At 45.3% G+C, this 14,767-nt stretch overlaps 1 protein-coding gene and 1 long non-coding RNA gene across 2 annotated transcripts in view; both read left to right on the top strand.

Annotated features, from left to right (window-relative positions):
• LOC131480155 (uncharacterized) overlaps positions 1–4,597 on the top strand; it is a 49,433-nt gene extending 44,836 nt beyond the window's left edge. The window contains exons 4-5 of the long non-coding RNA XR_009245271.1: positions 3,002–3,085; positions 4,580–4,597. This is a non-coding gene — a long non-coding RNA (uncharacterized LOC131480155). The remainder of the gene's footprint in view (positions 1–3,001; positions 3,086–4,579) is intronic.
• A 402-nt stretch (positions 4,598–4,999) lies between these two features.
• TOP6BL (TOP6B like initiator of meiotic double strand breaks) overlaps positions 5,000–14,767 on the top strand; it is a 26,785-nt gene continuing 17,017 nt past the window's right edge. The window contains exons 1-4 of the mRNA XM_058662758.1: positions 5,000–5,064; positions 6,396–6,582; positions 9,958–10,114; positions 11,910–12,056. Coding sequence (XP_058518741.1) covers positions 6,511–6,582; positions 9,958–10,114; positions 11,910–12,056 — 376 coding nt within the window. The 5' untranslated portion in view covers positions 5,000–5,064; positions 6,396–6,510. The remainder of the gene's footprint in view (positions 5,065–6,395; positions 6,583–9,957; positions 10,115–11,909; positions 12,057–14,767) is intronic.

The following is a 14,767-nucleotide window of genomic DNA, read 5'->3' as shown; positions in this document are numbered from 1 at the left end:
CCAGTCCCTCAGTCAGCACTGTGTGTCCTTTCAGCATCTCACGCATCTCAAGTATGATGTCACTCACGTTGTCATTATTTTCTACTGTGACTTGTTCTGATTTGGAGATCATCCAGTCTTTGCAGGTTCAAGTATACAATAAGCCAACATAGTGTTCTACAAGCATGTGAATATAGATGTAAATAGATCAGGTAGTCATGTATAAGTATGAGCTATAAAATAGTGATGGGTCGTATAGACTGCCAATCAGATATTTAGCTGTGTACACAGAAAATGAATGTTCCTGGAGACACAGCATTGCCCAGTGGAATGTGGTTTAGGAGTTAGGTCTAGGTTTGAATCCTGTATCTGCCACTTGACTGTGTGTGACCTTGGACACACTAATTAACTGGGTTTCATGATCTTCCATAAAGAGTAGATATTTCCTTCTTGCATATAAGCTGCAAGTAGCAGGTGTTCAGTAAATAGGAGCTTGTGTTTATTATTAATTGTAGCATCTCTCTGGTAGCCGCTCAACAGACCTTCACTTATTTGTCTGTCTTTACTGTTACACATAATTAGCCCTCTGCGTGATACACCATATAATCACCAAGATTACAGAGATTTGAAACTGTTCCAAGAAGTTGTTTTGAAAATGTAAAGTACAGAAAATGCCTTTAATTGCCACCATTAATATGTGTGAATAATCCTAAATTGTTTCCAGAATTTTCTAATAACCAACTATTCATTTTTCTAATTTTTGAAATTTTGCTAATAATTTTTCTGAGAATGACCATGTATTAGTTTTTGAGCTCTTTTTTCTATGCATTATAAAAAGATTATAATCTCTTGCTTATTAGCATTTTTTGAAAGATGTATTTTTAAAAGATTTATTCATTTTATTATGGCCAGATATACAGAGAGGAGGAGAGACAGAGAGGAAGATATTCCGTACGATGATTTCACTACCCAAGTGAGCCGCAACAGGCCGATGCGCGCCAATCCAAAGCCGGGAACCTGGAACCTCTTCCGGGTCTCCCACGCGGGTGCAGTGTCCCAATGCATTGGGCCGTCCTCCACTGCTTTCCCAGGCCACAAGCAGGGAGCTGGATGGGAAGTGGAGCTGCCGGGATTAGAACCAGTGCCCATAAGGGATCCCGGGGCGTTCAAGGCGAGGACTTTAGCTGCTAGGCCACGCCGCCGGGCCCGAAAGATGTATTTTTTATTGGAAAGTCATATACAGAGAGGAGGAGAGACAGAGAAGATCTTCCGTCCGATGATTCACTCCCCAAGTGACTGCAGTTGCTGGAGCTGAGCCAGTCCAAAGCCAGGAGCCGAGGACGGCCTAAAGCCTTGAGACTCTGCACCATAGGGGAGACCCAGAATAGGCTCCTGGCCATCTTTCGGCTGTCCTTGACTGCTCTCCCAGGCTACGAGCAGGGAGCTGGATAGGAAGTGGGGCTGCCGGGACACAAACCGGCACCTTTATGGGATCCTGACATGTGCAAGGCAAGGACTTCAGCCACTAGGCTATTGCACCGACCCCTATTTGCATTTTAAATTCTTTATTGTGTTATGAATTTTTAAGGTCTGGACACATTTTTTTTCTTTCACATATACCTTGTATATGGCGCTGTATTCTATGAGCCACCCATAGGAACCTACTAATTTTTTTACGGTGCCTCTTTATAAATTTTTTGTGAATGTTTTAATTTTCTAGGAGATTGTTTTTAAATTGTTTCTTTTAAGTATTACTTATTTTTATTGGGAAGGCAGCTATACAGAGAAGGAGAGACAGCGAGAGAAACATGCTCCATCCACTGGTTCACTCCCTAAATGGCTGCAACAGACAGAGCTGAGCCAATTGGAAACTAGGAGCTTCTTCCAGGTCTCCTACATTGGTTCCGCGTCCCAAGGACTTGGGCCGTCTCTGCTGCCCCAAAAGAGTTGGTTAAGAATGGGGCAGCCACACTTCACGGAACAACTTAACCTGTGTGCTACAAAGTCTGTCCCTAATTTCTTTATTTTTAGTTTAATGATCCGAGTTGACATGATCTTCATTCCTAGAATCTGGTAACAGCTGATTCCATAAATTGAGGAAGTGTTCCTGAATTACTTCTAAATTTGTTCCAAAATGTGGTTTTAGCATTGTGGTTTTTACCCTAACACATGTTTTTTTTTTTAAAAAGATTTATTTATTTTATTACAAAGTCAGATATACAGAGAGGAGGAGAGACAGAAAGATATTCCGTACGATGATTCACTCCCCAAGTGAGCCATAACGGCTGGTGCTGAGCCGATCCGAAGCCGGGAACCAGGAACCTCTTCCGGGTCTCCCACACGGGTGCAGTGTCCCAATGCATTGGGCCATCCTCCACTGCTTTCCCAGGCCACAAGCAGGGAGCTGGATGGGAAGTGGAGCTGCCGGGATTCGAACTGGCGCCCATATGGGATCCCGGGGCCTTCAAGGCGAGGACTTTAGCTGCTAGGCCACGCCACCAGGCCCCTAATATATGTTTTTAAAGATTTATTTATTTTTATTGGAAAGGCAGATCAGATTTATGGAGAGAAGCAGAAACAGAGAAAGATCTGCTATCCTCTAGTTCACTCCCTAAAAGGTCACAATGGTTAGAGCTGAGCCAAGCCGAAGTCAGGAGCGAAGAGCCTGCTCTGGGAATCCCGCATTTGTGCAGGGTCCCAAGGCCCTCTGCTGCCTTCAAACAAGGAGCTGGATGGGAGTGGGGCGGCCGGGACACGAACCAGCGCCCATGGGGGATGCTGGCACTCGAGCGGAGCAGCAGCCCCCAGCCTGCCTTCTGTCCATGTCCCTCCGGAAGCTCCTCATGTTAGGTCCCTAGCCCAGGGACTGGCGGTCCCTTAGACTCCCTCTGGGCACCGTTCCAGCCCCAAAGGTGTCTCCCTGCAGATGTCTGACGCTTTCAGAAAGCAACACCCCCAGCTGATTCATCTGTGTGCTTGGGTTTGTGTTTGTGAGATAAGGGTTTTTGTTGTGTTATTACAGGTTGATGAAAAGCCCAGAATACTGACAAGAGATTGTCTGATTATAAAGCATTTTTTACACAGAATCATCGTGGTGCATCCTAAGGTAAGCTGGTTTTTTTTTTTTTTTTTTTTTTTTTTTTGTACAAAGATGTTTCTTTAATGTGTTTTCAAGGGACCTCTACTTTGTAGGAGGTGGAAGGATAGCGCTGATCTCTCTGACTGGTCAGACTGAATGGATTTGGTTTCTGTGTCCGTAGGACAGCTGAATGTTGCTCTTGTGACAGCTGAGACACCTCTGGAGACAGGGATATCTTCTTTCCACTTCCTTACTTCTTTAATGTGTCACTTTAAATGCCTCATTTCCTTCCTCTGTGTTTCATTTCTTTTTGTTTTTTAGCAAACGATGTATTTGTTTTTATTGGAAAGTCAGATTTACAGAGAGAAGAAAAGACAGAGAGGAAGACCTTCCATCCGCTGGTTCACTGCACAAGTGGCCACAATGGCCAGAGCTGAACTGATCTGAAGCCAGGAGCCAGGAGCTTCACCAGGTCTTCCATGTGGGTGCAGGGTCCAATGGCCCTGGGCCCAAGGCCCTGCTCTCCTAGGCCACAAGCAGGGAGCTGGATAGGAAGTGGGACTTCCAGGACACAAACTGGCGTCCAAATGGGATCCCAGTGTGTGCGAGGACTTTAACCACTAGGCTACACCACCGGGCCTAGTCTTCCTCCTTTTGAAAGGCTTAGTGGTGTTCTGTTGCGTGTATGCACTCTATCTACCTCATCCATCCTAACAGCGCATACACAGAAAGACAGGTACCACGCAGGGTCACTTACCTATGAGTTTAAAAGGCAAATTCGGGGCCTGGCGTGATTGTGTAGCGGTTAAGGTCTTCACCTTGAATGCACCAGGATCCCATATGGGCGCCGGTTCTAATCCTGGCAGTTCCACTTCCCATCCAGCTCCCTGCTTGTGGCCTGGGAAAGCAGTGGAGGACGGCCCAAGGCCTTGGCACCCTGCACCCGTGCGGGAGACCCGGAAGAGCTCTTTCCTCCTGGCTCCTGGCTTCAGATCGGCTCAGCACCGGCCGTTGCGGGCACTTGGGGAGTCAATCATCAGACGGAAGATCTTTCTCTCTGTCTCTCTTCCTCTCTGTACATCTGCCTTTCCAATAAAAATAAATAAATCTTTTTTAAAAAAAGGCGAATTCAGAGAAGTAGAGCTGGGAAGCTGGTTACCAGAGACTTGAGGGGTGGGAGAATGGCGAGAGCTAGGAGTTGTTCGGCCAAGGGTGCAGGGCTCGGCAGAGAATAGGTTCTGAGTCCCTGCTTCTGCGCAGGGTGACTTGGAGTTTAGACGTCAGTGCAGCTGAGAGTGAACGTTGAAAGCTAATGAGTGCATTAGTCAGCTTGGTTTAGTCATTCTATATTCTATACAGACACATCACATTGTGCTCCATTAATTAGTGTCTACTGTTACGATTTCTCAATTTAAAATGATATTTACATTTTTTAAAAAGAACGCCATGTGTTTTAGAGAGGCTGCGGATGTGTTCCTGGGTCCCGCTCAGTCTCGCATCCTGTCATTTATTGTTTTGTAGATAAGATTTAACTTCCGGCTGGAGGTGAATGGGGTCCTGTCAACACATGTCTTCAGGTACGTCCCGAATCCATGGCTTAAGATGGTAGAGTGGCACTGCAGGCTTCCTCAGCTGTGTTTGTCCTGTTTCTAGGAGGTTCTCGGTTTCCTTCCTTGGCCCAGAGTCTCGTTGGCATTAGTTTTCTGAGATCCTGACATTTTCCTGTTCCATTATTGGCTTTTGCTAAATAAGCATATTTGTCTAAACTGTTCATGCCTGCTCTAGAGAATGAACCTAAAAATTTCATTTTCCTCTTGGTTAATTGGTTACTGAATTTTAATCCTTTCTGGGGTGGTAATTGCCACAAAATTTATATAAACAGGAATTTGTTGTAGAATCATTGAGAGATAGCTTGGTTTGGCTTTGCTTTGCAGGATAGAGGATGAACCTACTCTGAGCTTGTCCGACACAACTGTGCTCGTCGTCAGCCGTCAGCATTATGTGAGGTGAAGGAGAGAAGCATTGTCGTGCCCCTCTGTGTCTTTACTGTCCTAGCGTGAGAGTGAGCAGAGGTAGAACTCGCCATCTCTAAGCGCCAGGGGCCGGCTTCTCTAGAGCAAAACACAAGCAAAGCTCCAGAGTGATTTGTATTAAAAAGTGTCATTATTCCTGGCTCCTTAAAAAATATTCTAATTGACCTGAGAATATGTTTCTTTGCCCTGCTAATTCCAGTTCAATTTAGACATGAGAAGACAGAATTTAAAGGTTGCTGGAATTCTTGAGTGACGAGACACTGTGAATCCAGACAATTTGGTGACATATCACTTTATACACATTGGCATTTTACACAGGCTTGAAAGCCATCTTTTTCTCCTCTTCCGCCTTCTTCAGGCACCAAAAAATGAATATATGGCGGAGGTGGATTATAATATGGTACAAACATAACCCATTTGCCCTGCCTTCTCATAAAGTCCAATTACCAGAGTCCAAAATGAACATGATTTTTTTTTATCAAGAAAGGACCTATTGTATGTTTAATTAACGTATTTTATTCAGTTTCTGCCATTATTAAAATACCCTCAGTCAACACCAATAGACTCGAGGCTTAAATCCATGGCTTTAAAATCTATTTTCTTACATTTTCCCTAAAGCATACCTCAGTGAGAATATCTTTAGTACTTTAAAGAAGAGAAAACATATTTTTTTTAGAATTATTTTCCTAACCTTTATTTCCCAAAATACTTTCAGCACAAATGCATCAATTTGGAAAAATTTTAGTGCCTCATATGGGGGACCTGGGATGGGAGGGAGGCTGGGTGGGGCTTCTCCCTTTGTTTCTCCCCTGACCCCAGATACAGGGGGAAAATGATGATATTAGTGTGTAAACAGTGGTCTTACTCACTCTCCTGTAGGGCACTTTGTACCCTAATCAACTAAGTAAGATTATTAAAAAAAAAAAAAAAAAGAAGAGGAAGCAAGTCCCCCATTGCATATCTGTCTGCAGACATCTGATTGTCATAGTTTTACCAATGTTTTGTGGATTTGTCTCCCTGGACGGCGTGATTAGTGACAGAGAAAGGGGTCTTCTGGTGTTCTCTGTTTAGGCCAGAGTTGTTGAAAAGTCAGCACACACTTCTCTAGATCTTTCCAAGGGAGAAAGGTACTCAGTCATCTGTTAGATTACTGTGGCAGAGCAGAGTTTGAGTCGGATGGCATCAGCTTTATGTGATTCATGTTGTTGTGGGTGTATTAGAGGTTGTGCAAAATTTTGGGAATAACATTTTAATCATTCTTAAGGACAATGGAAAGGTTAAAGTTGTCTATTTTCTGATGGCAGTTCAGAATTTGGTACAACTGAATCACACTGCAGCAGAATCCACCCTGTGCTGGGACAACCTGTGACTCTTCCCATCCCCGATGACGTGGCCGGCACGGACTTGCTGGGAGAGCTGATGCTCACCACAGCTGCTGCTCTGTGGCCCAGCCCAGGGCTGCTTGCCAACCAGCCGGGCAGAATGTCTTCAGTTTCCATATCCTTTTGTTGATTAAAAAATCCATTGAATTATCTTTGAAAATGATTTCTGTATCCCAATTTTAGAAAATATTTTAGTGTATATATTCTGTGTCTTGAAGCATGTAATTTGTATAAAAACACACAAAAAAATCGAATTTAAAAGCCAAGATTGAAAATATTTTCAGGAAACTGGAGGCTATAGACCTGTGTGTGGCACAATTTTCATATAATCCAGTGTGACAGAGTGGAACAGGTGGCGAGGAGGGAGAGATGGCCTGAGAAAGTAGTTGGGAGTGAATTGTGGCATATCCCGGGTGTCGTGCTGAGAAGTGTGAACTCTCTTCTGTGTCATGCTGGAAGGAATCTCTGGCAAGAGGCGAGCAGGACGCCAGCCACTCCTGAGTGAGTGAGCCAGGGACAGGAATGAGAGAGTTCATGTGCCTGACTCTGAGTGTGGTGGGCATGGGAAAGTGGGAGCCATCCCAGGAACAAATGAGGTCACCTGTGGATGGGGAAAGGCAGTGGCCAAGTTTGATGTCATAATTTCTATGTCCAGAATAGATCTACAGAGAAAAACTGATGAGCATGGGAGCTCCATTTAGGGATGTTGGAAACGCTGTAAAATTGAGCGATGATGGCTGCTTGGCTCTATAAATAAACTAAAGCCCATTCAATCGTACATTTAAAGTGGATGAATTGCATAGTGTGTGAATTTTATCTGAATAGAACTGGTAAAAGCTATTTTCATAGATGACCAATAGAATAATGATCCTGTCAGCAAAGTGCAAGGCAGCAGTGGTGGATTTGGGGGTGTGTGAAGATGAGCTTGGCTTTAGATGTGTGAAGTGTGTGGCACCTGCAGGACAGCCTTTGAAGGCTGCAAACAGCCACTTAGAAATGTTAGTCTGGACTGGTGGCGTGGCCTAGCGGCTAGAGTCCTCACCTTGCACACGCCTGGATCCCATATGAGCACCGGCTCTTATCCAGCAGCTCCACTTCCCATCCAGCTCCCTACCTGTGCCTGGGAAAGCAGTCTAGGACGGCCCAAAGCCTTGGGTCCCTGTACCTGTGTGGGAGACCTGGAGGAGGTTCCTGGCTCCTGGCTTCGGATTGGTGCAGCACCAGCTGTTGCGGTCACTTGGGGAGTGAATCATTGGACGGAAGATCTTCCTCTCTGTCTCTCCTCCTCTCTGTATGTCTGACTTTATAATAAGAATAAATAAAATCTAAAAAAAAATATTAGTCTGCAATGTGCGTGGGATCAGATTCGACAGTACAGATTTTCAGTTGGTTTGCTTCATCAGTAAGAGGAGTATAGAGCACTACACAGGAGTGTAAACGCTGGATTACCACTTAGCTGTGTAGTTACAGGCAACTTACTTAGCCAGCCTGCACTGTTACTTCTTCAGCTTTGAAATGGAAATAATAATATCTACCTCATAGATTTGCTTATGTTCCCTTGCACGGGTTTTTGGTTGTTACTCTTTTCTCTTTTGGGATTTTTTTTTTTTTTAGAGATAGTTATAATACGCCGCTGACACATGCCACTCCTTGACACGTGACACTAGTCGTTATTACCACTCTCTATTGAGGTTGTTGGAGTAAGTGAGGCTTCAGCCTTCTTATTCTTCACTCGTCTTCCTTCAGAAGACTATATAAAGAACAACAGAAGAGGGTTGATGCGACAGGTGTCGTAAGAGGTCTCTTTTAGCAACAAGGAAGGGCAGGATAGTGATGAAGGCCATGAGTGGGCATTTTACAGCTTCAGACACGATTTTTCCTAATTTTTGGAGAGTTCAGAGGGTATCAAGTACAGAATAAGCCCTCAATTACAATCATTTCTAGTTCTGGACTGAAGACAGGAGCCAGGAAACTTCCTCCAGGTTTCTCACGTGGTGCAGGGGCCCAAAGACTTAAGCCATCCTCTGATGCTTTCCCAGGTCATAAGCAGAAAGCTCGACTGGAAATAGAGCATCCAGGACGTAAACCAGTGCCCATCAGGGATACCACCACTTCTGGCAGAGGATTAGCTTGCTATGCCACTGTGCTGGCCCCTATTGAGCTGATTTAAAAAAAAAAAAAAAAAAAAAAGACTTATTTTAGGGGTCAGCACTGTTGTATATCAGCCTAACTTTCTACCTGCTGTGCCGGCATCCCATATGACCGCTGGTTTGTGCCCCAGCTGCTCCACTTCTAACCCAGCTCCCTAACCCTGCTAATGACTTGGGAAAGCAGCACCTGTGTGGGAGACCTGGAGGAAGCTCCCAGCTCCTGACTTTGGATCAGCTCAGCTTTGGCCGTTGTGGCTGTTTTGGGAGTAAGCCGATGGATGGGAAATCTCATTCTTTTTCTCAGTCTCATTCTTTTTGTCTTTGCAGCTCAAATAAAACAAAAAAACAAACAAAGAAAGAAAGAAAACAGGGCTTGAAGTGAAAGTAATGACGTGATTGGCTTGTCATACTTAAACAATTTTTTTTTATTTTTGAAAGCCAGGATCAGAGAGAGAGGCAGAGACACAGAAAGAGATACGTTCCATCCGTGGTTCACTCCCCGTTAAGTCGTAATGGCCTGAGCTGGACCAGGCCAATGCCAGGCGCTAGGAGTTTCTTCTGGCTCCCGTGTGGGTGCAAGGGCCCAAGCACTTAAGCCAGCATCTGCTCTTTCCTTGACAGATGAATGGGGAACTGGATAGGAAGTGGAGTAGCCAGGACTTGAACCAGCACCCATATGGGATGCTGGCACTACGGGTGGTGGCTTAATGCACTAAGCTCCACTGCCAGCCATTAGTCAGTTCTACAACTGGGTGAATAGGGTGAATAAGCAGTCCAAATTCTGTACCTTTGCTCATATTCCTTAAACACAAAATAAATTTCTGTGGATCCTAGTGGGTCTGTTTCTGGTATCTCACCTATATTCAGCATGGAAAAGGCTTTTTTTCAAAAAGATTTATTTATTTTTATTATAAAGTCAGATATACAGAGAGGAGGAGAGACAGAGAGGAAGATCTTCCGTCCAATGATTGACTCCCCAAGTGACCGCAACGGCCAATGCTGCGCCGATCTGAAGCCAGGAGCCAGGAACCTCTTCTAGGTCTCCCACGCGGGTGCAGAGTCCCAAGGCTTTGGGCCGTCCTCGACGGCTTTCCCAGGCCACAAGCAGGGAGCTGGATGGGAAGTGGAGCTGCTGGGATTAGAACTGGCGCCCATATGGGATTCCTGTGCGTTCAAGGCGAGGACTTTAGCCACTAGGCCATGCCGCCGGGCCCAAGGAAGAGGCTTAATAAATTATTACATAGTACTCTTGTTAATTTCTGGGATTGTGAATCAGATCAACATCATGTTTACCTTATATATAGAAACTAAAATTTTGTAGTTTTCTTTAACAGCTCTACATATTTCTATATGGACCTTCAGGTCTTCCTCTGATGTTGTCAGCGTGGGAGGAACCAGTCACCACTGTCTTCAAAGATACCTCTTATTTCATCGACTGGAAGAAATATAATTTGTGTGTGACGCCCACTTTGGATCTTGACTTGGACAGAGGTGTACAAGTATCTCCCTCTCTTTGTACAGGAATGAAAAAAATCCAGAGAATATTAGAGAAATTGAAGGAAATGCAAATATATACATAGCAATGTATACAAATGCAGGACCCTGGGATTGATGGCTTAGCAGGAGTGTGGGATGGGATTGACTGAGTTTGTGAGTCCACTTGGAGCGAGGCAAGTAAGCAGGAGAGCTCCAACAGCAGAGCCTAACTGGGTGAGCATTGTCAGCTGCCACTGCTGTCTCCTCTCTTCCTGGTCCTTCTAGAACCTTGCTTGGAGCTGTACCCTAATGCATCAACTCTGGGGCTTTAGAAAAGTGAGGAAGGGTGCAAGGACACCTCGAAACATAGAGGAGGAGAAATGCTTCTCGATGGAGTAAGAACATTCACATCAAGTTTAAAACTAAAGCAGCACAGATGTGAGACATCACCACCAGTCAGCCTGCGAAGCTGGCTGTAAAATTTATCTTGGTCCTAATCGCATTGAGTTCTGGAGAGTCATGCTCATATCCATGTGGTTAATAACTGGACCAGTAAGTAAACCTGGGAAGTAGGAACATCCCCCACGGGCTGGTCTCTGGGAGGCCCACAGCACTGGGCATGCCCGCTGCCAACTGGGATCTTTGGAAATGTGGATGGTGTCTGGTTATTTGGATTCTGAAGAAAGCAAGGAAGGACTTCCTGGGTTGTGACTGGCAGGGGCAGAGTGAAGCCTCTGGGGATTGGGCAGTGTTTCGGGGGAAGTGATGGCTCCTCACTGACGAGGTAAGCCTGGGAAGCTTCATTTTTTTCTTTCTGGTAGGTAGTTATTCCACGGGATGGGGCTTGGAGGAAGGGATCCCTGGCCGGGGTCCTGGAGGATATCCTTTTGTGAGGATGGGATCGGTAGTCAGGTTTTTGGAAAGGGATGGCCCATTTGAATTTCTAGGGAAATCCTTCCTGTTCATTTATAGTTTCAGGATTTGTTAACTTCATATATTTCTTTGCTAATTCATGATATACCTAAACTTGCTCATTTGGAATTGGATAAAGTAGAAAATGACCCATAGTTCCTCCCTTGTCACTGTAAGGGACAGAATTCAGATCTGCAGAGGTGCTTCTCTGTATGGATCTGGAATGTAGCAGTGTCCTGACTGTTATGAAGGATTGAGGTGCTAGAAAGTGACCACGGGGCATTGGACACCTGAAAATCCAAACGTCAGATAGAATTGGGGTTACAAACACAGATTTTGGAGTCAGCCTAATGAGAGCTAAAACTCAGTTCCACCACTTACCAACTCAGGGTAAGCAAGGCATTTAATCTGCATATGCATCTTCTCTTATCTGTAAAATGGCATAAAAGTAGGTCCCATCCCATAGTTGTGTTGTGAAGTCTAGATGTTAAAATAATGCTTGCAAAGAAATTAATATGATACCTGGTACATAGCACAAGTTAGTCGTTTGTCATCGTTATTATGACTCAAGGTAGAATCTGGCCACTGCTAGCCACTGGTCACATCTACCTCACAAAAGTATATAGGAAATAGATGAGTTTTTGAGTAATACTAACCAGTAAATGCAAGGGAGTGCTGTGGGGTTTGTATTTCAAACACCCAGTAGTTGTTGTGATGTTCTTCCTGTGAGTCACTGTTACTGCCTCTAGTATGAATAGAAAAACGGGATCAGGAGGAAGAAGTGAGTGAGTGTGCGTGTCACACTCCTATTCTCAGCTCCGTTCTGGATGCGGGTTCTTCAGTCACTTAGCACTGTGAGGGCTTACGCTAGGCCTGTGTGGAATGACTTGTCCTGCAGATTCGCTGCTTCCAGATGTGAGTTACCGGGTGGCGTCCAGTCAAGGGGAGCAGTCTCAGAATGTGGACCCTCGAGGACAGACCCTGCTGCTTTTCCTCTTTGTGGATTTCCACAGTGGATTTCCAGTCCAGCCAATAGAAAGCTGGGGTAGGTACAGGAGCATGGGTGAGCCAAAAACCACCAGGTGTAACGCACACATCGGAATTAGATATATCCCTTAGAAGAAAGAATACCAGGGAAACACCTTGCTTAAGTAAGCTAAATTATATGCCCTATAGACAAGTCTATGTGTCACTTAAATGATGCCATGCCCAAATCTTATTAGCCAGAAGTCAGCAGCCATTCCTATGGTACTTCCTAGAGGTGTATGCCTTGGATCAGTGGTTCTCAACCTTAGCTGCAATTCTAAATATTTCTAAAATACATCCAACTTCACCTGCAGAGAGTCCAGTTCCCTTGGGCATGGATGGGGCTTGCATCTCCATGTGCTTTAGTCTGAGGTATTGTGGGCACAGCAGGCTTGAGAACTCCGATTCCACCCTTCTGCGTGGAAACAGCCAGGCCGGGGGGCTGGGGCACGTATCTACTATGGGGGGTGGTATTCTGCTGTCAGAAAGCTACTCTGTGTGGAAAGAGATTATACAGTGGCTCCACCAGATCACTGTCACCAGAATTATTGAAAATTGTGCAGCTTCCTGGACCACTGATCAACCATTTGCTGTAATGTAAAACTCTGATATAGCTTAAGAATCTTCATTTTTAAAAAAGATTCCCAAGTGATTCTAAAATATAGTAAAATGTAAAATTAAGTGTAGTTGATTTATACATCTTTAAGATTTATTTAATTATTTATATATATATAGATATATATTTTTTAAGATTTATTTTTATTACAAAGTCAGATATACAGAGAGGAGGAGAGACAGAGAGGAAGATCTTCCGTCCGATGATTCACTCCCCAAGTGAGCCGCAACGGGCCGGTACGCGCCGATCCAATGCTGGGAACCAGGAAACTCTTCCAGGTTTCCCACACGGGTGCAGTGTCCCAAGGCTTTGGGCCGTCCTCAACTGCCTTCCCAGGCCACAAGCAGGGAGCTGGATGAGAAGTGGAGCTGCTGAGATTAGAACTGGTGCCCATATGGGATCCCGGGGCTTTCAAAACGAGGACTTTAGCCGCTAGGCCACGCCGCCAGGCCCTAAGATTTATTTATTCTGGGATAAATACCTGGTACACCTTGAACGCTCCGGGATCCCATGTGGGCGCCGGTGCTAATCCTGGCAGCTCCACTTCCCAAAGTCTTGGGACCCTGCACCCGTGCAGGAGACCCGGAAGAGGTTCCTGGCTCCTGGCTTCGGATCGGCGCAGCACTGGCCGTTGTGGTCACTTGGGGAGTGATTCATCGGGCAGAAGATCTTCCTCTCTGTCTCTCCTCCTTTCTATATATCTGACTTTGTAATGAAAACAAATAAATATTTTTTTAAAAAAGAGTTATTTATTGTGAAAGTGATACGGGTGTGGGGGCAGATTCAGAAAGTGCACTCGTTTCCAACTGCTGGTTCATACCCACATGGCTGCAGTGGCCAGCACTGGGCTAGGCTGACCAACACTGGGCTAGGCTGAAGCCAGAAGCCAGGTGCTTCATCTGGGCCTACCATGTGTGTACCAAGACCCAAGCACTTGGGCCATTTTCCACTGCTTTTTCCAACCCATTGGCAGGAAGCTGGATTGGAAGTGGAGCAGCCAGAACTTAAATTAGCACTCATATGAGAAACCTGTATTGCAGGCAACAGCTGTGCTGCAATGCTGGCCCTGACTTGTGTGTTTAAACCCAACAAAACTTAGGACATAAATTTAGTGATTGCTGAATGTCCTAATGTCCTCCTAAACTCTGAGGGAAGTAATGAGAAGTGGAGGTTACATAGGCTTGGAGGAAGTCCTGAGCCTCCCCTCTGGGGCCTCTGTTGTGTGTGTGGTCTCCTCTCTGTGGGTCACCATGCCCTTAGGGACTGTGCTCTGTAGGCATATCAGTGCTGTGTCATGTGGCCCTGAGCCCACTGTCCTGTGACTGTAACCCTGATCAGGGATGCTCACAGTGACTGCTGCCAACTGTCTGTTGAACACACCCTAGCCAGCTCCGGGATTCTTCCCTCCAGGCCTCTCCTGCCTTTTCCCTGCACAAACATGGTCTAGCAGAGGGGCTGCTGGGCTTGCGTTTGCAACTCTCGATACGAGGAGCTCATGTTCTTTGTGTCCATTGATTACAGCCAGAGGAATGAGAAATAGGAGAGACTTGAGCTGAGGAGGTGTCTGTGAGTCCTAGGGCCATTACCTGACCTGTGTTCGTGTGAATCAAGGTTGATAAGAACAACTAAGTACTGTGAAAAAGAATGTAGGGTGAGGACACAAGACCTGGGTTTGAGGTTGCTGTGGTGGTGTGGGTTAAGCCACATCATCCTGTTTTGGAATGCCCATTGAGTCCAGCTGCTCTGTTTCCAATCCAGCTTCCTACTGGCAGCTCTGGGAAGGCAGCAGAGGATAGCTCAAGGGCTTGGGCCCCTGCCTTCTGTATGAGAGACTAGGATGGATTTCTGATGGATTCCTGGCCCATACCTGGCTACTGTGGCTGTGTAGGGAGTGAATGAGCAGATGAAAGATCTCTTTATCTATAGTATGTAAATTGTTTATTATAAGTAATTAAATCTCTTTTTTGAAAGATAATTAGACTTGATAATATCAGAGACCTTTCTAGTCTAGAGACCCCTTAAGACAAATTCTGCTACCTCCTGGTAATTTTTTTTAAAGAATTATTTATTTTCTATTGGAAAGACAAGTGTACAGAGAGGAGGAGAAGCAGACA

Source organism: Ochotona princeps, chromosome 4, assembly GCF_030435755.1.
Source record: "Ochotona princeps isolate mOchPri1 chromosome 4, mOchPri1.hap1, whole genome shotgun sequence".
NCBI lineage: Eukaryota > Metazoa > Chordata > Mammalia > Lagomorpha > Ochotonidae > Ochotona > Ochotona princeps.
Note: the sequence above shows the minus strand (reverse complement) of the source record. Positions and strands in the feature narration are given on the sequence as shown.